The sequence below is a fragment of the Hyaena hyaena genome, unplaced genomic scaffold, assembly GCF_003009895.1.
Source record: "Hyaena hyaena isolate Hyena2069 unplaced genomic scaffold, ASM300989v1 scaffold_35, whole genome shotgun sequence".
Lineage (NCBI taxonomy): Eukaryota > Metazoa > Chordata > Mammalia > Carnivora > Hyaenidae > Hyaena > Hyaena hyaena.
In genome coordinates, this window is record NW_024080667.1 from 1,473,174 (window position 1) to 1,496,724 (window position 23,551).

A 23,551-nucleotide genomic window follows, 5' to 3' on the forward strand; every position below is an offset into this window, starting at 1 on the left:
TGATGGGCCAGTTGTTTGCATAGAGGCGTTTCAGTGGACACTGGCTTCATTCTCTTCCCCGTAAATATGGCAAAGACGGCCCTACCCAGAGTAGACCTAGCTTAGCTGCCTGCCAGATGGGATCTGTTTGCAAACCTTTGGGATGGGACTAAACTACCATCTGTTCCGTTCCCGCCCACCCTCAGCCACCTTCATCCCCCATTTCAACAGATGTGCACACAGGTAAGCCAAGAAGAGCCTAGAAAAAGCACCAGGTAACCGTCTGTTCTCAGGCCTTTGACCTGGCACCAGCAAGAACAGCCCAGACTAAGAACATCCCCATCCTCTAATTCCATGGCCACCAATTTAGAGCAGAGGTGGGGACCCAGGGCAGGGAAGCTGGCGAAGAGGGGTAGACATTGGCCCAAATGACATACTTTTCTTCGTGGCTATTTTGCCTGTGATTCTGGAAACAACCATCAGAAGCCTCTCTACTAATGACTTGTGATCCCAGTGATCTGTTTGCTGCTCGTCCCTACCCCCCCCCCACCCCCGCCCGAGTCAGGGCAGCCAGATTCTGGACTGTAGCAAAGTCTTTCATCCTGCTGCCTTTGCATGCTCATGGAAAGGAGCACTGGACCAGGAAGAAACAGTCCCAGATCTGGTCTAGTTCCACTTCCGTTAGGTCCATCGCGTTGGCTCATCCGGAGCCTCTCCGTATCTGTAAATTGGGCTCATGAGCCCTGTCTGCCCCTCCACAAAGGAAGAGATGCATTGAATTGTTTGGGGGAGGTGGGGAGGGATTAGAAGCTACATGGTCTCCCGGGTCTTCCTGTCCGGAAATTCTCTATTTTTGTGTCTTTAAGACCATGATTTATGAAAAGCACCAAGTATGGCCAACCTCCAGTCCCAACTTGATGGACCAATTGGGACAGGAACTTAGAATCCTTCAATGGACTGATTTGTTGATCAGTGGGTGTTGGGAGGTCAAGAGACCTGAGTAGGCAAGAGCACTCCAGGACCTCTGGGCCAGGCAGCATCTTGAACCCCAGGTGCCATTGTTGAGCCATCTGGGAGTGTCTGCTTTGGGGGCGGGCAGGGGTTCCCCAGCACAGAGGCAGGGTGGTCCCTAAGAGATGGCTTCCTTCCATGGAAGACCCCACGCTCCACGGGCCACCTCTGCTCCCATGTGTTGTGTCTCTGCTGTTTCATCTTCTCCCTCTTTTTTGGCTGCAGGGCGACAGTCCCGGCCCAGTTCAGAAGAACCTGCACAACCCTATTGTACAGGTAGGTCTGCCTCTCCTGGCCATTTCAGCCCTCCCTTGAACCCTCCTGGACCACGACCCGCCCCCTCACCCCTGGGCCCTCGGCATCCCCACTTCCATTCTTGGACACCCAAGGCAGAGAGGAGTTAAGCCACTGCCTCAGTCAGTCAAGGTTTGGTGTCCGAGCCAAGTTCAGTACCTGGTCTGCCCTTCCCTGTCCTCTGCCAGCTGTGGACCCACTAAGTGCGTTGCACATCCTCCATCCCCCGGCCCTGGTGAGCGCCGTCTCCTGGCAACCCGAGGTTGATGACCCAGGCCATAGACTCACCGGGCCCCTTGCTGCAGGAAACACTTTTTATTCATTCTTAACATTTCAGTAACCTGTCATCAGAGTGGGGAAGGGGCTGCAGGGAGGAAAACAGGAATTGAGAGTCAAGAGGGGTCTCAGTTCAGCTCTCCAGTCCTGGGCGGGGGGGGGGGGTTGTCCCTGATGCTGGTCTATGCACTGCACATCTGCATCGGGGTCCGACCAGGAAAGACTTTTCAAATGCAGAGTCCTGGGGCCTTTAACCATGAAGGATCTGACCCACCAGGTATGGGATGGGGCCTGGAATTCAGGTAATTCTGCTATGTTCGGAGCACCATTAGTCTAACCTCCATCTTTCTGGCCGAGAACATGGCCCCATGCCTTTGTGTCAGGCACTCGACAGTTTGTAAAGCCTCCTACGGACACCACCCTCTGGCCCATTAACCCCGGCAGAGGCTGTCGCCAACATCACAGAGGAGAAAGCTGGGCTCAGAGAGGCGAGGGGCGCTCAAAGAGGCCGTGGGCAGTGACACGGTTAGGACTGGAAGCCAAGCTCCGGCCTCACGGCTCTATTCCTGCTTCTTACCCGAGGCCTTAAGGTGCGGGGCCCTTGCTCTTGGCGGGCACAAAGCTCAGGTCTCCCCCTTCCTCGTTTTCCGGGCTCCCCTGGGTCTCCTTTCCCTTGGGGCCTTTGTTTTACAGGAAACTTGTGCCCTTGCTGCAGGGTCCTCGCAGACAAGGCCTGTGGCCGAGCGGGAGCCAAGTAAGTGCGCAGACGCGCTCCTGCAGGCCCTCAGGAAGCACCCCAAGGTTGTGGGCAAACTGACTTCAAGTGACACGAATAGCACATTAGCAAGCAGCTGGCGGTCATTGCAGGTTTACTGTAACCGCGCACTGCTGTGAGCACTGTGGTCCTCGCTGACCTCCACAGTGGCCCAGGGTGGGTCCCACCGCTGTCCCGGAGGGGCAGACCCTGGCGTTTCACCCACCCGTGGGCCCCCACTCCTTCGCCCTGCCCCCCCCCCCCCCCCCCCCCCCCCCCCCCCCCCCCGCACCCAGCTCAGATGGCTTTGTTCTTCCTCTCCCCCCGCCGGCCGCCCGATTCCTCAGTCACTAGAGGATCTTGAAGACCAAAAACGGAAAAAGAAGAAAGAGAAGATGGGATTCGGCTCCATCTCGCGCGTCTTCGCCAGAGGGAAGCAGCGGAAGTCCCTCGACCCCGGCCTCTTTGATGGTACCGCCCCTGATTATTACATAGAGGAGGACGCGGACTGGTGATACCCGCCTCCCTGCGCCTGCCGCGCGCAGGCGTGTCTGTGCGTGTGGACGTGCGTGCGGGGGAGGGGGGCGCGGCGGCGCGTGCGTGGCGGGGGCGTGTGCGGGCGCGAGCTCCCGCGCACGCGGGTGCTGGGCGTGGCCAGGCGCGGGCCCCGCCCCCTGCGGCGCCACCTCTGTAATTGATGTACATACTCCAGCCGTGTGTGACTCTGTCAACTCTGTCGTCCTCGGAGCGATACAGTCGTGTTGTTAATCTGGGTTTGTTTCTGTTTTTGTTTCTTTTACGTGTTTTGGTTTTTTTTCCCTTTTCGGTTCGTTGGGTTTTTTTTTTTCCCCCTACCCAACCCCCCTTCCCTTCCCCTCCTCCTTTTTTATGAAACTTGAAAACTTGAAGGACTGCTGTGTATTTGTAAATAACAAAACTATTGTGCACTCCGTGCTTGTAAATGTCCCTTGTCCAAACTGCTACTTCTGGAGCCCGTCTGCCCAAGGATGTGGTCTGTTTTTGATGTGACCCCCCTCCCCCCGGGATGAACACGCGGGACCAGACCCTGTCACCGGGGCGCTGAGTCACATTAAGGCGCAAGCCACCCATGTGGTCAGGGTAAGGTCGGCTCCCCGCCAAGACCCGCGAGCCCGGCCGGGGTGGGGGGCCTTACCTTGGCGTGCCAGAGGTCAAACGGGCTCTTTTTAACGGCCTGCCAGTTTTTAAATTGCGTTGCCGTTTCTTTCTTTATGGGAAAAAAAAGAAAAAAAAAAGAAAATTGTTCCGTTTAATTTATTTGCACAAACGCAGAAGACTTATTCTAAATTATTACATAAATATTGGAATGTATATTTTTCCATGGGGTGGGCGGGAGGCGGGTGTTCTGTTGACTTGTCTGTTCTATTCTCATGCTGCTGCCAAACTGTGCAAGGTAGACTTTAGGATGGCCAAAACCCAGGGACCATTGGATTTCAAAGCTTGCTTTTTTCCGTTCTCTCTTCTCCCTCCTTCTCCCCCTTTCCTCTGCCCCTGCATGGAAATGCACTCCGCCTTCCTTCCCACCCATAGCTCTTCTCCAGGCTTTCTGGATGTATTTATTTATCTGAAATAAGGAACGCTGACCTCAGTGAGCAGAGGGCCAACTGAAATGGCCACCTTCTCTTGGGCCTTTTTGAGAGCAGTTGAGTTCAGAGTGAGATGGCCAATCACATGACCACAAGGACCCTCGGCCTGAGTCAGTGCCACGAGGGTCCTCGAGAGGCCTAGGTTCTAACCTGCAGCTGTGTCTTTCTCCTTCTCGGGTCATTCTGCACGGTGGCCACGCAAGTGTCACCCACCTCAAGGGGAGGGCTGCCGGGGACACAGTGGCCAGCACCAGAGCCTCTCTGCCCTGCCCTCCCCATTCTGGTTGGTTCCTCCAGTCACACTTAATAGAATCTCTCGGGATCCCCTGGGCCCTGTCCTCCAACTTGTCACAACAGCCTGAGCCCACTAGCCCCAGGAGAGAAGGGCTGGCGGGAACATCTGGCCCCGGGGAGGTTTCACCAGCCAAGGAACCGTGTGCATTGTTACGCCGGGTGATGGAGAACTTGTGAGCTTCTAATGCCAGGGCCTGCCAAGGCCGAAAACTAGCTTTCCCTTTTCTTTGGTTGACCTGTGAACCCCGCCCCCACTCCCCCACTCCACCTTAACTACTAACACAGCTCAATTCCTGCACACCCGCACCCTCCGCCTAACAGTAGTTATGCTTTCTGCTAACTGTAACATTTTCAGCTCTTACAAAGAGGAGATTTGAAAGTGCTGGAGAGTCTCTACCAGAAAGATAGGATAGTTTGTCCGAAGTGTCTAAAACAAACAAAAAAGCACCAGTAGGCCGTCCCCTTTCCTTCTGACTTGGTGGGGGGCTCTGGGCAAGAGCAGGCAAGGGTACCTGATAAGGATCTTTCTGCCTCCTTCGGCTGAGCTGTCTGACCGGGCCTGGCGGTGAGGGAGAGCGGCCAGAGTGGGCATCTGTCTCTATGGAGAGAGAGATTTTTAGAAAATACTTTTCTCCCCCATGATTGTTATTTTTTTTTCCTCCTTTCGGTTGATTTTTATTGTTTGCCCTTATGAGAAAATAAGATTGCAACCACTCCCGGTAATGATTTAGTAGTTCCTTTCCATTTCAGTTTTTGTAAATTAGGAGATAAATCTAAGAGTTACTAAGGATGATTTATTTAAGAGAACTACGTCAAATAGCGAATGAGTTATGGGTAAATTAGATGAAAATAACTTTTCCCATGGGAAAGGTTTCTCGAAGGCATGGATGCAAATATAAAATATAAAAAAAAAAATCTAAATAAAGCTTATTTTAAAATATTATCGAACTCTATGTTATTTGAGTGCTTCTATCTTGCTCCGGGCGGGAGGCAAAGCCCCTCTATGACCTGCTTCTTGGAATTCTGGGCCTGGGTGCGGAGGGGCCGAGGAAAGCTGGCTGAATTCTGGGCCCACGGTGGGGCTGAGGCCAGGGTGGCCTCCCAGAAACATCGCACCTTGGCCGCCCTGACTGTAATCTGGGGGGGAGCGGTCAGTATCCAGGGCTGCCTGTGGTCCCATTGTGCCACCTCTAAGCCTGGTGCCCTGGCCCTGTGTCCTCCAGCTCAGCGGCCCCGGTCAGCTTTCATCCGCTTCCTTCATTCCCCGGTCATCCCTCCAAAGGCCCAGAAATGGGGCACGTTACTTCCTGCAGACCTCAGCGGGCCTCTGCATTGTCCCAGTGTCCCACCTGTCCTGGGGACAGAGAGGAACTTAAAAGAGAAATCAAGGGAGTCACAGGGCTTTCCTGATAAAGCCATTGTGGGCCAGGCTCTTTCGAGTCTCAGGAGATCCCTCCCCCCGCCACAAGATGGAAATCCTGGGCCTCCCCCCAGCGAAACTCCACCCTGGATACCCCAACCCCTGACTGTAGGCAGTGCCTTCAACGTATAGCTGCCAACTTAAAGACAAATCCTCTCCAACAATACCACTGATGGAAGACCCTGTCATTTCTGCTGGAAGAAAGCTCAAAGTTCCATGATTTACAAACCATGCCAAGAAGTTGTAGAGCTCAGGACTTTGGGGAACTTAGGGATAGCCACCCCGGCACTTCTCAACCTGGCCACGCATTAGAATCACCCGCAGAGCTTTTGAAAGCAGTTACAGACGCCAGGCTGTATCCCTGCATCAGAGCGTTGTTAAACTTCTCTGGTGGAGTCTAAGATGCAGTCAGCATGGAGAACCACTGGGCTGAGGACAAGCAGCCCAGACACACATGCCGCAACTCTCCCTCTGGCCGCATGCAGACATCACTAGTCAATCATAGCCCTTCCCTTGCAGCCCAAAGTGGCCTCTGATTTCTTCACTTTACGAAGCCTCAGACAGCCACTGCCAATTGGCCAGACTTCGGCGTATTAGGGGAAAGCCCATTTGTCATCCTGAAACTAGCTCAGCCTCCCCACCCTACCCCCGCTGGACAGACGGGGAAACCTCAGGCCCAGAGAGGAGTGACTTGGCCAGGATCCTAACTATCTCTCCTGTAGTCCTGTGACCTTGTCAAGGGCTGGGCTATACCTCATTCAAATCTTTGTAGCTCTGCTCAAAAGCCACACTACCTCCTTTGCTAATCTTCTCTGAGACCTTGCCCCCAAATGGTCCAACTTCAAGTGGTACCTATAGGAAATTGAGGTAGGGATACCCAGGGCATCTAGGGCCAGTGCACAGCCACACAGGTTGTATACTGCACTACTCTAGAAGGCACTACTGTGGAAACGGTGTTCTGAGTTGTACAGTGCACAGCCTGCACAGCTGTGCTCAGTAGCCCTTCCACGTGCTGTCCCACTCATGCTGGCAGGCTCCAACAGATGTAACCTAATAATGTAATAACAATAATAATATCTAACATGTATTAAGCACTTACCATGAGCCATGGTCTATGCTGCACATTTTACATGCATTAACTCAGTTAACTCTCCAATAACTGATGAGATAACTATATTTTTGATGAGAAAACAGAGGTTAAGTAAATCGTCAAGGAGCTAGTAAACCGTAGAGCTGGATTTCAAACCGAGGGAGTCCATAGTGCCCTGACCACTCTGTCATCTGGGCAGTGAGGGGCTAGGGCTGGGCAGGGGACATCATCAATGCCTCAGCAGGGCCTGGTTTGCACCTCACCTTGCCCACCAGTAGCCTCTGGTACAGCCTAGCACTTCCTTGCCTCTGTGACCGCATCTATTCCGGCAGCCTTTTGCCCCCAGGTCCAGGAGCCCCACCCTGGGGAGGAACTGGGGCAGGCAGAGTAGATGCAGTTGGTGTCCCGCACTAGCGCTCCGCTTGGAGCAGAGGTTTGCCTCCGGTTGCCCTGCTGCGGAACAGAGCTACCGTGTTCTCAGGATTAGCTCTGCCCCTGCTGTGAGGCGGAGTGTCCCACCGTGGCCACGGCAGGAGCCCAGGAGTCACCCCACACCCATGCCCAACGGGGAATCCCAATGCCACGTGGCTGCAACATATGAGGTCACCAGCCCCTTGACAATAGGGGTTGTAAAATATCTACGGGGCCTCTCACCCAGAACCTGCACTTTCACGAAATGGGCCTCCCAAACATCCCCCGCCCACCCCATCTGCTCTGAACAAATGGGCTCTTAAGTTTCTTCCGTTTGAATCCTGCTGGGGGAAGGGGGGCAAATACCGCCATGGTCCCCCACCTCCCAGCCGTTCCCCTCTCTCAGTAGAAAAAGAACTTGGTGATACTAAAGTATCAAGAGAGAATACGTATAGTTAAAACTTTACCTTAGAAAAGAATTCCTAATTTTATATGCTAAAAGAATGCCCTATAAACATGAAAATAACATAGGAGCTTGATCTTGACTGTCCGTTAGAAGCGTTTGAATATAAGTCATAGTACATCGCTAGTGAAGTGTCATTTATACGGGCCAGCTGAGGGTTGGCCCTTGAATCTTGCTGGCGGCCGGGGTATGGACAGAGAGCATCCCACAACCACAGCGACATGGTGTCGCAAAGCCCAGCTACTGAAAAAATATGCGAATTACGCAATCCTGTACGTTCTCTTAAGGGCTCTGCCCACCATTCCCAGCAGACGATCCATGAGAAAATTATCCCAAGCAGATTGATCTTTAAGAAGCAAGACTACCAGCAACGGAAAAGCTTGCCCTGGTCTTCCTGAACATGGCAGCACTTCCCATTCCCCAGCCCCGTCCCCAGGAGAGCCTGGAGACATTGTCAGGCTATTTGCAGCAGCCACGCTTCTGAATCTGAGTCCCCAGGACACGCTGGCGGACGGCTCGCCTGCATTGCTGAGTTTCAGGTTTTGTCTGATCACTTTCTTAACAGGTTACCAGTAAATAGCAGTTAATTGCACCAAAACAAGAGATCTGTGACATTGCACACCGTGCTCCATCTGGAGGACGCTTGCAGCCCACCGGCGGGGCCGGGCCCAGCTGGAGCTGGCTCCAGCTCTGGCCCCTGCATCTCATTTCAAGCGAGTTGTCTGACCCGTGAGCCTCAGTGTCCTCTCGTCAATGAACCGGGTGTAATAACCCTCCCCTCCTCACAGGCTCAGAAATGAGAGCTGAGTGTGTTTTGGAGCCTGGAAAGGACTGGCCCCATGGCCTGCTTTCCCCATGATTTGAGTGGATTTAAGTGCCAGCAGAGGTAGGAAAAAAGTGTGAAGGTGGTTTGATACACCTCTTGAGCGCAAAGGGGACTCAATCAAAACTTGCTCCCCCTCCCTAGGGATAAAACCAGGGCCTCAGGCGGTGTGGACCTGACATCCCTGCAGCTGTGCGCCCACTCCTCAGGGTCCTGATGGAGTTCCAGTGTCGCTTTGTAAGAGCCTGGGCTTCCCTGCCTCAGAACAGGCGGGCTTTGACACCTTCGCCCAGGGAAGCCCCCAGCCAGGACGACATTCCTTCTAGATCCCAAGGGGAAACACTCTCTGCTGTGGCTAACACAGCAATTGGGCTGCCCGAGCAAGCGTAGCTGCTTGGGACAGAAGCCCCAAGGCCACCCGTTGGGGGGGGTGGGGGCACACGTATAAGGAGACCTGTGTCAGAGCTCAGGGCCAGCCTGGTTTCACGTGCCTCAAACCCTGTGTAGATATTTGCTTCTACAGTCCTCACAACAGCTGCCCAGGGTAAATACTGTTATCATCCCCATGTTATAGATGAACAAACCAGGGCACAGAGAGGGAACGTTTTTGCCCAAAGTCACACAGCCGGGAAGAGGCAGAACCGGGTTTCATCTCCAGCACTGGTCTGCCTCCAGGGTCTAGGTTATCAGTAATTGTGCTATGTAGTCTCTGACCAAGCCCTCCCCCAGGGACAGGATCACTAGCAGCTTCAGAGAACTTGAGAAGGCCTCACTCACCAAGCCCCGTGCAGGCTGGCTCTCTGGGGCTCAGTTTTTCTACCCAATAAAGGAAGGAATCAGAATAAGCAGTCATTTTCAAACTGTGTTCCATGGAACCCTGGAGGGTTCCTCGGGCCTCTCCAGAGGTTACAATTGCTGATAAAAGGATTAGTGGGCAGGGCTCCAGTCCTACCTTCAGCCAGCAGCTCCGTTCTTATCTGTTGCACGCTGGACCTCCATGCAAGAGTCCCTTTGAGGGATCCCATGATAGGAAAAAGGGAGCCAGAGGGAGAAAAAGAAAAACAGTTTGATAATCACACATAAGTCAGTAGTTGTCAAACCTGATCACGCCCTGAGTCTTAAGGATATAGGTTCACAGGTACTAAATCAGGTCTTGGGGGGTAAGGGCCTGGGATGTATGAACCAAGCGAGTTCCCCATGGTGGGCTCAGCGGCCAGAGGTTACACGGGGCAGTCGCTGAGTGAGGCCTCCTGCCCAGGGGGTTCAGCGCAGACTTGGCTCTGGGAGGTTCCCCCAGGGGACCATGAGGAGGGAGGCTGAGTGAGGCCACCTTCCTGGGGCAACTCCAGGATCCCTCACAGAGGAGCCATTCTCCAGCTAGGCCTGCTGAGCGGAGAGCCAAGGGGTCTGGCCTGGAGTCTCTGCCTGCCAACCCCCCGCCCCAGGGCAGAACCCACAGCAACACCCCTTTTAGAGTCACAGAGAGGTTCTCAATTCTCCTAGAGGCGCACAGCCAGGAAGTGGTGGGGACAGAAGTCACAGGGGGTGCAGGCTGAGTTCTGAGAATGACATCTGCCGTCTCAGACGTGGCCTGGCCTGCGGCCTGCTGGGCTTCCGTGGGGCATCCAGTGGCCCTGCTGGCTTGGACCCAACGGTGCCCCATGGACACCAAGTGATGAGCCCTAAGTCAGGAGCAAGGCTGCCCAAGCTGTGCCTTGAGGACCAGTCTGGGGTGATGCTGCAGCCGAGGGAGGGCCCAGCACGGCTCTGCCCAGACCCTGCCCTCGGCTCCTTTCACCCAGAAGGCCCAGCAGCCCAGCCCAGTGCAGGCGGAACCCGGAGCCTCGCTCCCGACTTCCTGTTCCCAGCACGGCCAAGGGCTCACTGTGTGGCCACGGGCCTTCTCTGGGCCTCAGACACCCTCTAAAATAAGCCAGGGCAGTGGTGGCCTGTGGAGTCTTAATGAGTCCCCGGTGTCCTGGGCCACCTCCCCCACCACACTCACTATCCTTCAGCCCAAAGTTCCAGTGTTTTTCTCTTACAGACACGGCTTCATTGGCACAAAGGGTTTGTAACACCAAGGCAGTGTGACCCCCAGGCCCACGGGTTTGGTCACCTCTGAGCTCCATCCCTCAGGCGGCCTCAGACCTCCCCTAGCACCCTCCACTGAGGGGAAGACACTCCCCACAGGCGTCCCCAGACCCTGGCTCCACACCAGGGAGAAGGGGTTCAGGGCCCTTCCTTCCTCCCTCTGGCAGAGCAGGAAAGGCCGCGAGTCGAGGCCCCGCCCCGGAAGGCCACGTACACCCCCCAGTTGAACCACAGCAACGTTACATAGAGCAGCGCCTCTGCCAGGGAACAGCCCTGTACAGTTTGTAACGCTCTTTCACGGGCAGACCAGGGTCAAGGTTAAGAGGGTAGATTCCTGGCAGACTCTCTGGGTCCAAACCTTAGTCCTGACATTCGCTACCTGGTGACCTCGGGCAAGTTAGGGAGTCTGGCTGGGCCTCAGTTTCCTCACCTGTACGCTGGGGACAATAAGGCAATGTTGAGGGGTGGCTACAGGAGGGAATGAGTAATGGTGGGCAAAAGGCTTGGCTCGGGTAACAGTGTCACCCACGATGATGACTGATGACGCTGAGGACCAGGACAGTGACGGCAGGGATCACATTTCAGCTTCTGACCCGCCCGGTGAGCTGGGCAGAGCAGGCCCCTTAGGACAGGTGTGAACTGGAGCTGAGAGGGCTCTTGGTGGCTTCTTGCCGTTCCCCTCATGTTACAGAGGGGAAGGGACTTGGCCACAGCCAAGTAGGGAGTCAGTGGCTGAGCCGGCTCTGGAACCCAGGCCTCCTGACTCCTAGACCAGTGCTCTGAGCTGCTGCAGACCATGAGATTCAGCAGTGGGGGGTGAGGGAGGACAAATTCTTAGGGGAACAAATTCTTGGGTCAATTGTTTTGGAAACAATGCCATGTCTCTAACCCTTAGAAATCAACACATTAGCTTTTTAAGGCTCTGACAAGTACTGCAGTGAAGAAAAATACCACACTTTTTTCCACTTCGTGTTTCCCAAACTTAACTGACCACAGAACCATGCATTTTTAAAGGTTTATTGAGAGAGAGAGAGAGAGAAAACAAGGAGAGGGGCAGAGAAGAGTGCCAAGCAGACTGTACACAGTGTAGAGCCTGACGTGGGGCTCAGACTCACATGAAATCATGACCTGAGCCAAAACCAAGAGTCAGATGCTTTACTGACTGAGCGCCACCAGGTGCCCCAAGAACCATGCATTTTTATCTAGTTCATGGAGCACCTACCCTCTGGGACGTGTTGCAGTGGGCAACTTCAGCTCCTGTGCCCTGTGCTTGGAGGTGCTAGGCCAGCGGTTCTTGGGAGAGCTGGGCGCACACCACATTTCTGACATCATTTAGCCCTGGAAAGTTCCTGAGGCTCACGCGGGATTCCCATGTGCCTTAAGGAGCCAGGCGAGGCGGGGTCTGCACCTCTCTCTATCCCCTTTGCTTAGAAAGCGCCTGCGGAAGGCAGAAGGGCCCTGCAGACTGGCTAAGAAATGCCAGTCCCAGGGCACTCCTTTTGTGGCTGTCCCAGGTCCCAGGTGTAGGCAGAGAGGCCAAGTTGATTGCCACAGGGCTTGGACAGGGACAGGAATGGGCTCATTCTGCCAGCACACCCGGCCCCACCTGCCCTGAGCCGCTAATTGCTTTCCCTGGGACAGACCACAGACACTGCTGTCACATCCAAACTGGCTCTAAGCCTACACAGCACCAGCTTCCTTCCTGTTAGGACACTGAGGTCTCCGGGGGAGGCTTGGAGCCCGTGGCTGGGGGCGGGCAGGCCAGGGAGGAAAGAAGTCTGCCCCTGACAGCTGTCACTGCGGGGACCAGAGCCGTGGTGGCAGGGAAGGAGGCTCTCGACAAGCTGGAGGGAATTTGAGGGCCTGTCTACCAACTCTGAGGGTGAGAGATAACAGGCTGGTCACCAACTGCAACTCGCATGTGTGAGCCATCGCCAGGTCCCTCCGTCACCCCCTGCATGCGCAGAAAACACAGGATCAGGTTAGTGACAGCCTGAAGCCAGCAGAATTCAGGAACACCAAGCAAGACAGGGAGGGGTGCTGAGCAAAGACCAGGCTTTAGAGCCAGATCTCTGGGTTTGATCCACTCACTCAGTCCCTGTAAGCCTCAGTTTTCCCCTCCATAAAATGGAAACAAAACTGCCTATCTCCTGAGGCCATTGCAAAGATGACATAACAAATGGACAGAAGCGTCCAGTGTACAGCCACTGCGGGTCTTGGCAAGAGACTCACGGGAGAGGAAACGTGGGCCAGTGGCATAAAACACAGACTCTGCATTCTGGCTGTGCATGCCGTACACATCCGATTGACGTCTCTGAGCTCCACTTTCCTCATCCGTGCAATGGGCCTCACGGTGGGGATACAGTCACTCACCAAGCTGTAAAGGACCCGGCAAAGCTAGCCGTCTCGGCTGGGCTCCCAGGGTGAGCTGGAATGCCTTTGATCCTCCCTGTTTTAGTTTTTTGGTTTTTTTTTTTTTTTTTTTAATTTTTGAGAGAGACAGAGTGCAAGTGGAGAAGGGGCAGAGAGAGGGAGACACAGAATCTGAAGCAGGCTCCAGGCTCTCAGGTGTCAGCACAGAGCCCAACACGGGGCTTGAACCCATGAACTGTGAGATCATGACCTAAGCCGAAGTCGGACACTCAGCCGACTGAGCCCCCCAGACGCCCCCACCCTCCCTGTTTTTAGATCTGCTCTAACAGCCCCACCACACAGTGTAGAGGGTGATGCCAGGGCCCCCCTCCGTGAGCTCTCTGGGGAGCCAGCCCGAGCTGCCCGCTTCCCCACCTCATTCCCGCTAGATCCCAACCCCAGAGGCCTCAGGCAGGTGGGGAAGGAGAGTGCCTGGGGGCCTCAGCCCAGCCCCTCCGGGCTCTGGGGCCTCCAGCGCCCCTGATCTTTCGAAAGAAGCCAAAACGCCCCAGAATACACTGCAATTTGTAATACTGGCAACTTTTTTTTAGAAAATCACTGTTCTTTAAGGGAACAGAGTGCCCACAGCCCCAGTTTGTCTCCAGGTCACCTGCTCTGTCACGTCCGATCTGGTTCTCTCTGTCCTGGTCTTTCCCCTTGATCAGAGTCCGGTGTGCCTGCCTGGCCACAGGCGTCCATCGAGTTGACATGCGTCCTTTCGCTGGAGGGCTCGCCTGCCCCTCCCTCGCTGGGCAGCCAGGCCGCAGGGACCACACTCATTTCTGAGCCCAGAGCAGGGCTCCCAGAGCTTGGGCTGTTTAGGAAGTAGCAGGCGGCAGGTGCCCTCCGAATCCTGGGGTCGGCACAGGAGTCCTGAGCCCACTGGTCCGCAGAGGCCCATGTGGCCGGGGCCGCAGTCAGGCTTGGGGTCAGCCTGCCTGTGGCATCCAGGGCCCATGGCCGTGCCCTGCGGGACTCAGAGAGAGAGAGGGCGGCAGGAAGGCAGTGTGCTTTGCCCTCAGGGGAGGGTGCTGATGGGCCTGACAAAGGGGGCTCCACACTCTCCCGGAAATGCCAGGAGGATGCATGGTCACTGGTGCGGAAAGAGCCGTAACCCGCAGGCCCAGGGATAGGTTGTGTGTGTCGGGCTGAGGGCTGGGGACAAGGACTGGCTTCTGGTGGGGGGAAGAGGCGGGTAGCAAGTGATAAAAGCTGGGGAAGGAGAGTAGGATGTGATTCGCTGTCATTTACTGAGTGCCGGGCGAGTCCAGGCCCTTGGCGTACACTCAGTTGGTCATTCAACAAACACTGGCTGGCCACTTCCTGTGGGCCAGGCCTAGGGCTAAAGCTGGGAATGCAGATGTAAACATGAGACAACATAAGTTACCCTAACGTCGTCCTCACCAAAATCGCACAAAGTGTCTATTATTATTCCAACCTTACAGGGGAGGAAACTGAGGCACAGACAGTTGACAGAAATAGCCAAGGAGAGATAGCACATGGAACGAGAATGAGACTTGGGGTCTAAGAGCGCCCTACACCGCTCCCAGGCAGGTGCGAGTAAAGCGGACAAAACCACGAGCTGCCAGAGCAGCTTAGTTCTCCCCTTTCCAGAAAGCCAAGACCAGCGCCGCTTTTCTCCTGGACAATCCCAGCTAGGGGTCAAGCTGTAAGCATGCCCGGCCGCCAGCCTCACCAAAGCTCTCCCTTCATTTTGAAGGACATTAAGGAAGTACTGCTCAGAAGCATCTTTGCTCTTCCTGTATTAGCACTGGTGCCGGAAACAAGTAGCTCATCTCTGGCGCAGGAAAGTTCCAGGCAGCTGGGAGGCATTTTGAAGGAAGTAGGAGGTTGGACGGTTTGCACTCGCTGCTTCGGATGATCCCATAGAAGGGCATTGGCTCCAAGTGCCTCGCCCCGAGTCAGAGGTCCATAGATCTGACTCGCTGGGGGTCCCCCCACCCCCTGTACCAGTGAGCAAATGGATAGGATCTCATGACCATCCTGTAAACCACCGTCCACAGGACTCCCAGACGCAGGCTGAGGTCCCCAGGGCTGTAGAGGAGCCAGAAGGGCTGGGAGCCCGGGCACAGCTGGGCCCATGACAACCAGGGGGCTCCAGCCTGGCCTCGCAGGAGCTGTTCAGATGCAAACTCTAGTCTCCATGGGAGATGGGGGGAGGGGAGTCAATCATTCTCCAGCCCACAGCCTCTGCTTCCTAGGGGCTTCACCTTCCAGTCCCGCCCATCGGTAGAAAAGCCAGCCAGGAAAAGCGGTTGGAAAAAGAATGCTAGATGTAGGAACACAGGTGGAGGCAGACCTAGCTGGAATACCCCGCCCCCAGCATAAACAAAAGAGCTGAGAGTTCAGGTGCAGATCAGACTCTAAGAAGGACTTCCCAAATGTGGGCACTATTAAGCATGAGGACAGGTTAGCAAAGAGGAACAAGGAAATCTTCTGTCTATACTGTTAAAGCAGACGAGACCGGTCATTGGATGACATTGCACCTGCCTTCCCTGGACCTCTTCTCCACATCTTGCCCCTCAGTCTGTAAAATTAGGAACTACATGCCAATCATCTACCCAAGAAGAGAGTACAGAATAGGTAGAACCTTGCCAAGTCCAGGAAATCAATTCCCTACCTCTTTGGAAAATTCTCCAAGGTGCTGGTGGGAACTGGTGACGGCAGGGTGGGGGGGATCCTCTGAGATTGGGGACAGGGGTCTTGTCGGCAGAGCAAGCACAAGCTTCGGCCCTTGCCAGGCAGCGGTACCAAAAATGAGGGAAAGGGAAATATGTGATGTTTTCTCTGAACACATCAAGTAGTTACTGCTGGTAAAGTCTGAACTCTGTCCAGCTTCGATGTGTGCTTTGTGGTTTCGTGGATTTAAGTTTTTTTTACTTTTTACTTTTGTGTTTATCTGTTTTTGAGAGAGCGAGCAAGCGGGGAGGGGCAGAGAGAGGAGGAGACACAGAATCTGAAGCAGTCTCCAGGCTCTGAGCTGTCAGTCAAGCCCAATGTGGGGCTTGAACTCACCAACCTTGAGATCACACCCTGAGCCGAAATCAGACGCTTAACCAACTAAACCACCCAGGCGCCCCAGTTTCGTTGATTTTAAGGGACACGTAGGGGAGGGAACGCAGTCAGCTTTTTAGCTCAGGGCCTCCAAGCACCCACTTGGTGCTGGGTCAGGGTGTGGTGGGTGGGTGGCAAGCCCACCGAGGTCCCGCCATCACCCAAGCTGCTACACAGCCAGTGACTCGATGCCGTCTGAACCTGTGTTGTCAACCTGGCGCTCCAGGATCCGTCTTTTGTGCATCTTTCACAGGGGCTGTGACTGCGACCTCTGGCAAAGCACCTCCATGCAGCGGCTGTTACCAGCCGTTACTTTCTCACATAATGCAGAATTTTAAAAAATGAGAATTTAGCTTCTGGCTGGAGAAGTGCTGATGGGGGACTCCCTGCCGCTGCCCAAGGGCCAGGAGTTTTGACTGTGCTTGGCTGGCAGAGCAGGGCTGGTCTGAGAACAGAGGGGCCCCGGAGCGGAAGGAAGGGGACGCCAGAGGCAGCCACATCACGTGCTCCCTGGCATATAGGGTGTGGAGGCCAGGTACGCCCCCAATCACCCTCCCCAGGGCAGGACAGCCCCCACGACAAAGAATGAGTGGTCCCAAATGTCATTCAGTAGTGCTGAGGCCGAGAGGCAGGAGTGAAACCCTGTGGGGGAGTTTGAGGAGCCGGGAGGAGCTTGATGTGACTGAAAGGAGGTAGGAAGGAGGCCTGCTTCCTCCCTCCTAACCTCTCATCCTGCCTGCTTTCTCTGAACCAAAAGCTCTAGGAGCACCTTCTGTCCGGGCAGGAGAGGGCAGGATCCGGCTCTTACGGGCTCACGAACAGATTCCCCGCTCACATCCAGCGATCTCTTGCTGGTCAGTGAGATCAGCCGTGATGGGTGAATTTACACCACAGAGATGGGCAGAGATTGAGCCCTTGCTGAGTGCCAGAGACACCAAGGGAGCAAAACCAGGCCCAGCTCCCTTCCGGTATGCGGTTGACACTCACCGAGTAATCCCATGACCATTCGTTAATTTCAGCCGCAAGAAGAGCAGGCAGGAGGAACGCCTGGGTGAACAGGCGCACTGTAAGCACACACACGTGGCGGGGGAGGGTGTGCAGGTGCTGGTGACTGGCCTCTACCAGGTGACCAGAGAGGGCGTCCCTGGAAGAGGCAACATTTCCCTGGAGCCTGAAGGCTTCATAGAAGTTCACCAAGCAGATAAGCCAGCGGCGGGGGGCCTTTCAGGCAGAGAGCAGCAGGTGCAACTGGCTCGAGATGGGGGAGGGGATCAGGAAAGCTGGAAAAGAGCGAGAAGCCCAGGGTGCCAGGGACGGGGTGAGGGACGGAGGGGAAGCCTGCCAAGGGCTGAGTCGCATAGAGCCTTGTCATGTGAGGAGTTTGGGCTTCATCCAGGGAGCCGATGATGGATGTTGAGCAGAAGAGGTCCCTGGGAAGATTCAAATTAAAGACAAAAAAACTGCATGGACTGTTGCTTTCCCATAACGTGGGCTTTTGATGATGGTATTAAGCATCACGGTGCACCAGCCTTGGGTGATAAAGAGGCAGAGAGACTTGGCCTTTGACCTGGGAAGTCCCTTTGTGGCCAAGACGGATGGACAGACCCGTGCACCAGCGTGCCCACAGAGCATACAGGGCGCTGGGGGGACAGTGCACACAGCCAACAGGGATGTCCTCTCGGGGCTACGCAGAGGAAGACGGACTATGGGGCCCCTCGCTCTGCAGAACCACTAGATCTAAAATAGAACATATTTCCTAATGTATCTCCGACCTCACCAAAAGTAAGGGAAATCCCCAAGTTGCCCCCACCCAAAACTAGAAAGCTGTGAGCTAATACCAGAACAGGGGCAGTGATAACCCAGTGTGAAAACCGGGGTCTGTCCTGGGAACAAACACTGAGGTCAGGACCGTGTACAGGGAGGTCAACCTCGGAGTGTGGCACAGAGAAGGAACAGAGCCTGTGGCCTCTCGTCTTCCCATGTTAACCCGAATGAAGTGGTCCCTGCTACCTGGCACCATCCCCATTCCCTACCTCCTCCCACCGCAGAAGTAACGTAAATCCTCACTGGAGGAAGCCATCTTGCTATTTAGACACTGCAGGCTCCCATAAGATCAAAACTGAGTTCTGCACAAGTCCACAGAAAAATACAGCCAGTTTAGACCCTCCATGGCCTTTTCAGATACAGAAAAGTACCAATACCAAATATAAGCTAATATGCAAGTAGTACTTTAAAAAATTAAGGTGAGGGGCACCTGGGTGGCTCAGTCAGTTAAGCATCCAACTCTTGATATCAGCTCTGGTCATGATCTCACAGTTCCTGAGATTGAGCCCCACGTCGGACTCTGTGCTGACGAGCAGAGCCTGCTTGGGATTCTCTTTCCTTCTCTCTCTGCTTCTCTTTTTTCCCCCTCTGTCTCAAAATTGATAAACAGGACTTTTTTTTTTAATTTAAGATGAAATCATAACACGAGTAATCAACAAGAGACTATTTAAAAAGACCAGATGAACTTGGGAAAGCACCAAATAGAACTTTTAGAAAGATATAGTAACATTTAAAAAGTAAAATAAAACCTGGGCACCTGGGCCTCAGTCAGTTAAGCATCTGAGTCTTGACTTCGGCTCAGGTCATGATCTCATGGTTTGTGGGTTCGAGCCCCACATCAGGCTCCACAGTTGGCAGTGTGGAACCTGCTTGGGATTCTCTCCCCCTTCCTGCCTCTCCTCTGCTTATACACATTCTTGTGCTCTCATTTATAAATAAAACTTTAAAAAAGAAACTTTTAGGGGTGCCTGGGTGGCTTAGTCAGTTAAGCATTTGACTTCAGCTCAGGTCATGCTCTCATGGTTTGTGAGTTCAAGCCCCAGAGCCGGGAGCCTGCTTCACATTCTGTGTCTCCCCCTGTCTCTGCCTTTCCCATGCTTGTGTTCTCTTTCTGCCTCTCAATAATAAATGTTAAAAATTTTTTTTCAAAACCTTTAAAAATAAATAAAATCCACGGATGGACTAAGCAGCAGCATAAATAGCTGAAGAGAGGATTTTAAAAATGGAAAATAGGTGTAAGGAAACTACCCAGAATGCAATGCAGAGAAATAAGTTGATGGAAACCATGGGGAGAATTAGAGCTTTCTGGTCCCCCACAATAGCCCTTAGCCACATGTGGCAATGTGAACCTGTATTGGAGTTAAAAAAAAATTAAAGAAAACCTTAAATTCAGTTCCTCAGCTGCACCAGCCTCATTTTGAGGACCCGCAGCCTAAGTGACTAACAGCTTCATACTGGGCAGTGCAGATTATCCAACATTTCCACCATCGCAGAAAATTCTGGCGGACAGCACTAGGTCACAAGAAGGGAAGACGGAATTAGAAAGCCCAGTCCCAGAAGGAGAGCAAATGGAGAGAACGGAGAAGAGGTAATATTGTAAGAGACAATGCTAAGAGTTTTCCAGAAAGGAACCCACAGACACAGGAAGCACAACTTCCATCATTCGGGATGAGAAGACATCCACAGCTCGCCGCGTCGTAATGGAACCACGGAAAGTAAAAGAAAAGACACAATCTCAAAAGGAAACAACAAAGAACAAAGAGACTGATAGCAGCTGCCCTCTCTTTAGCAGAAAGGAAGACGGAAGACAGTGGGGCCATGTCCTCGAGGTGCCAAATGCAAACGATCGTCACCCTAAAATTTGTGTGCCCAGCAAAGTGCTCGGAAGGACAAGGGGGAAACGTAGGCTTTTTCCCCAGATAAACGAAAGTTGTTAAGAGTTTACCACCAAATACTCCTAATCAGAGGAAATTTTAAATCATGTCCTTCAGGAATAAGAAAAATTATCTTAAAAGTGAGGTCTGAGACACAGGACATGATGAACAATGTGGTTAGCATACAGGGAAATTATTACAAGCCAATATTATCAGCATAAAATAATCATTATAAGGTCTAAAATTATGGGGCTTTTTAAAAAGACAGAACTGGGGCGCCTGGGTGGCTCAGTCTGTAAAGCGTCCAATTTTGGATCAGGTCATGGTCTCACGGTTTGTGAGTTCCAGCCCTGCACCGGGCTGTGTGCTGACAGCTCAGAGCCTGGAGCCTGCTTCTAATTCTGTGTCTCCCTCTCTCTGCCCCTTGCATGCTCGTGCTCTGTTTCTCAATAATAAAATGTGTTTTTTTTTTTAAATTTTTTTAAAAGGACAGAATTAAAATAATCGACATGGTAGGTTGTAAGTCAGAAAGACTGATCAGAATGTTTTAAATAACTTACTATTTAGGACAGAGCATTAAGATACAATGAACTCTAAGTTTTAAGTTAAATACACGTGGTAAGTTTTCAAGGGAAGCCATTAAAGAGTGGTTCTAGAATTCAGCACACATTAGAATCACGGGGGCGGGGGGGGGGGGTGGAGGGGCTTGTTAAAATGCAGATTATTTGACCCAGCGTTCAGAGCTTCTGCTCCAGGAACTCAGGGGTGGGCTCCTAGAATCTGCATTGCTAACAGGTTCCCATGTGCTCCTGATTATGCTGGCCCAGGGACCCGACTTTGAGAACCACTGAACCAAAAGCAGAGAAATCAGATGCTTCACTTCCAAACCGACAGAAGCGGGGAAACACAGTGAGAAAAGAAAGAAAACCTTCCATCTAATCTAGCTCAGACCAGTAAAAATAAATAGCATACGAGCCACACATGTAATTTTAGACTTTCTAGCAGGCCCACTAAGAAGTAAAAAGAAACAGGTGACATGAATTTTTAATAATATATCTGATTTAACCCAATATACCCCCAATATTATTGTTTAAACATGTGGTCAATATAAAAATTACTGAGATTACTTCTTTCTTTGGACAAAGTCTTCAAAACTCAGGGTGTATTTTATACTGTAGACACTTCTCAGTGTGGACGAGCCGGATTACAGGCCTCGAAAGCCACGTGTGGCTTGTAGCTACCATACCAGAGCCGGTATAGACTGTAAGTGACATGAACTTGCAGAGGACAGAGGCCCCCACCCAGCCCCTGAGCACCCGCTGACTGCCGGACACTGAGCTGAGCACTTCGTATGTATGGTACTTCACCTCATTAGTCCCCACGTAGGCCTGTGAGATTAGATCATCCCATTTCATAGATGGTAAAAATGAGGCTGAGAACATTCAAGACCCTTCTCCAAGATCACCTGACTGGTAAGCCGAAGAGCCGGCATTCAAACCCAGGTCTCTCGTACCCCAAGGCCAACCTCAGAACCTCAAGTTTTCTGTAAAGGATTTTCTGTAACAAGCCAGGAAGTTAATATCTTAGTCCACCAGGCAGGAGGAGGTAGAATCTCTTCTTCCAGAGCCACCCCGGTCCTCCCCGTGTTCAGAAGTTTCCGGACTGACTGCCTCTTGGCAATGCCTCCTCAGACCCTCCCAGGGGCTGGGCCGGCCTCTCTAACTCACTGCCTAACTATAAATGTGAGTTATTCCCACTCTCAGGCTGAGACAGAGGGGAAATAAAATCCAGGATTGATGGAATCCTGAACATAAAATCTGGCACCGTAAGGCCTGCATTTGGGAAAGTGCCTTTAATTAATGGCTTATGACCCCAAAGACACCCCCCTCCTCAGTCCTGCGGTGTCGCCTTGGAGCTCAGTCCTGGGTGCCAAGGCGGGGAGAGGGGGAAGGAGATGGGGGGTGGGGGGGGCGGGCTGTGAATAGCTGTCTTTTTTCAGAAATCAAAACGTGTGGTTTGCTCGTAGGAGCCCGGCTCGGCCTCTGGCGTTCCTGGAGCCAGGCCGCCATAAGGAATGTGAGTTGAAAAGCCAGCTCCTGTCACAGGTCTGAGGCCCCTGAGCCACAGAATGACCCGCGCACATTCACACACTCAGGAAAACATGCACGCACGATGGGGGGGGGGGGTTCTTTCTCTCTTTGTCCGCTTACCTGTGGGTCCCTCTCCACTCTCCGCTCATTCTCTCCTTCCTCCTGTTTATCGCTGTCTTTGTTTTTCTGTGACACTGTCTCTCTCCTCTTGAGTTCTCTCTCTGTTACTGCCTGCCTTTCCCTTCCTCCCTCCTTCCCATGCTCCTTTGTTGCCTTTATTTGGGGAGGCCTAGCCAAACACCACCCACCTGGCCACCGGATAGACAAACCCACCCCTCCCCTCCCAGGGAGCCCGCCCTCCCACGTGCACCAGGCCAGAGTCCATCTAGGACGATGCATTTCAGGTGGGCTTGACACCAAGCGGGATCCTATATGCACCTGAGCTGAACTCAAGCCACGTTTCATCCCAGGAAGGCAGCCTCAGGGAGGGGGCCCTTTATTACCAACAAAAATTAACCTGGACCCCATGCCTACGATAGCTTCATATTCAGAATTTATAATAGCCATTAACCTCGGAGGTAGATACTATTCTTCTTATACCCATTTTATAGACGGGGAAACTGAGACTTGAAGAGGTAAAGAAATTTGCCCAAAGCCGAGGTCTATTCAACTCCAAAGCCTTGTCTCTTTCCACAGGCCTGGTCCAAATGGACAACACGGGCGGTGTCTTGGAATTTCGGGTAACCAGACAGGGTGACGTGTGTCTCTCATCTTCCCAGAAGCACGTGACCCAGACTAGATTCGGCCACAGGCACAAGGCAGTGGCTCTCAGCCCTCCAGGTCAGGGGAGGACACCCTGCTTGTGTGCCAGGGGCCAACACTTACACGACCCAATCAGAAAGACTTCCGTGCAAGCCAAAGCTGTCCTCGGGAGCCGGGGACCAGCAAGGGACGCAGAGGCGGGAGCAGGCTGCGCTCTCACCAGGCAGAAGCTTGGGGCCCCCAGCCGGGCCGCTGCAGGAGGAGCTGTGTTTCCGCATTCCCGGGCGCCATGGCAACATGTGCCCAGCCTGGTGACCCGCACAGAGCTCTGTGCCCATCTGCTGTTTCCCTGGGGGCAGGGCTGAGGCCTTCCATCCCCCTGAGGCGGGAGACAGAATGTTTCTGTAGCTTCTCAAACCTCACCCATCTGGCACAGTCACTGAGTCCCCTGAGCAGCCCAGGAGAGGAGGCAGGGGACAGGGAGCAGCATCACGCCGACCTCACAGAGATAGAAACTGAGGCACAAGGCCTGTCTGCCCACCCTGAGTTAGGTCGCTCTGCCCAGCGCCCTGTGAGACCAGGGGTGACGTCTCCCTGGCCAGCAGCTGTGGGCTCCCAGGGGCTCCTGGCTGGGCAATTCGAGGCCCCCCCGGTGTCGGGGAGAGAAGTCCCCACGCAGCTGGATACGGGCATAGTCACCAAGCGGATGCAGCTGTTTCCAAAGAGTTGAAATGGCAGGGACGGGGGGAGAGGAGGAGGAACTGGGGGGAGCAGCCTTGTAACTTGAACAAGATTTCTGGGCTTGTTTTTCAATTTCAGAAATAATATAGTGAATGCAGGAAATATGGGAAGCAGGAAAGTATGCACACATGCAAACCCTCTTGCACACTCACGCATGCACGTTCACACACACACACACACACACGCACAATTAACCCATCACCCCTTTCCAGACGCAGGCTTGTAACACTTATCCAACTAAT

General features: G+C 53.4%; 1 protein-coding gene and 1 long non-coding RNA gene across 3 annotated transcripts in view; one reads left to right on the forward strand and one right to left on the reverse strand.

Annotated features, from left to right (window-relative positions):
• Positions 1-23,551, forward strand: part of KAZN (kazrin, periplakin interacting protein) — a 1,074,891-nt gene that overhangs the window by 1,027,247 nt on the left and 24,093 nt on the right. Inside the window, exons 9-10 of one of the 2 annotated variants that reach the window (XM_039228973.1) lie at positions 1,216-1,266; positions 2,662-2,785. In XM_039228973.1, the coding sequence (XP_039084904.1) occupies positions 1,216-1,266; positions 2,662-2,785 (175 nt within the window). Of the gene's footprint in view, positions 1-1,215; positions 1,267-2,661; positions 5,177-23,551 lie in introns of those variants that run through there. The other variant, XM_039228972.1, reaches the window with a different exon arrangement.
• Positions 4,771-22,807, reverse strand: LOC120229765. The gene is made up of 3 exons (XR_005527839.1): positions 22,692-22,807; positions 9,393-9,449; positions 4,771-4,831 (listed from the first exon to the last, which is right to left on the reverse strand). It is a non-coding gene; the product is annotated as an uncharacterized LOC120229765 (long non-coding RNA).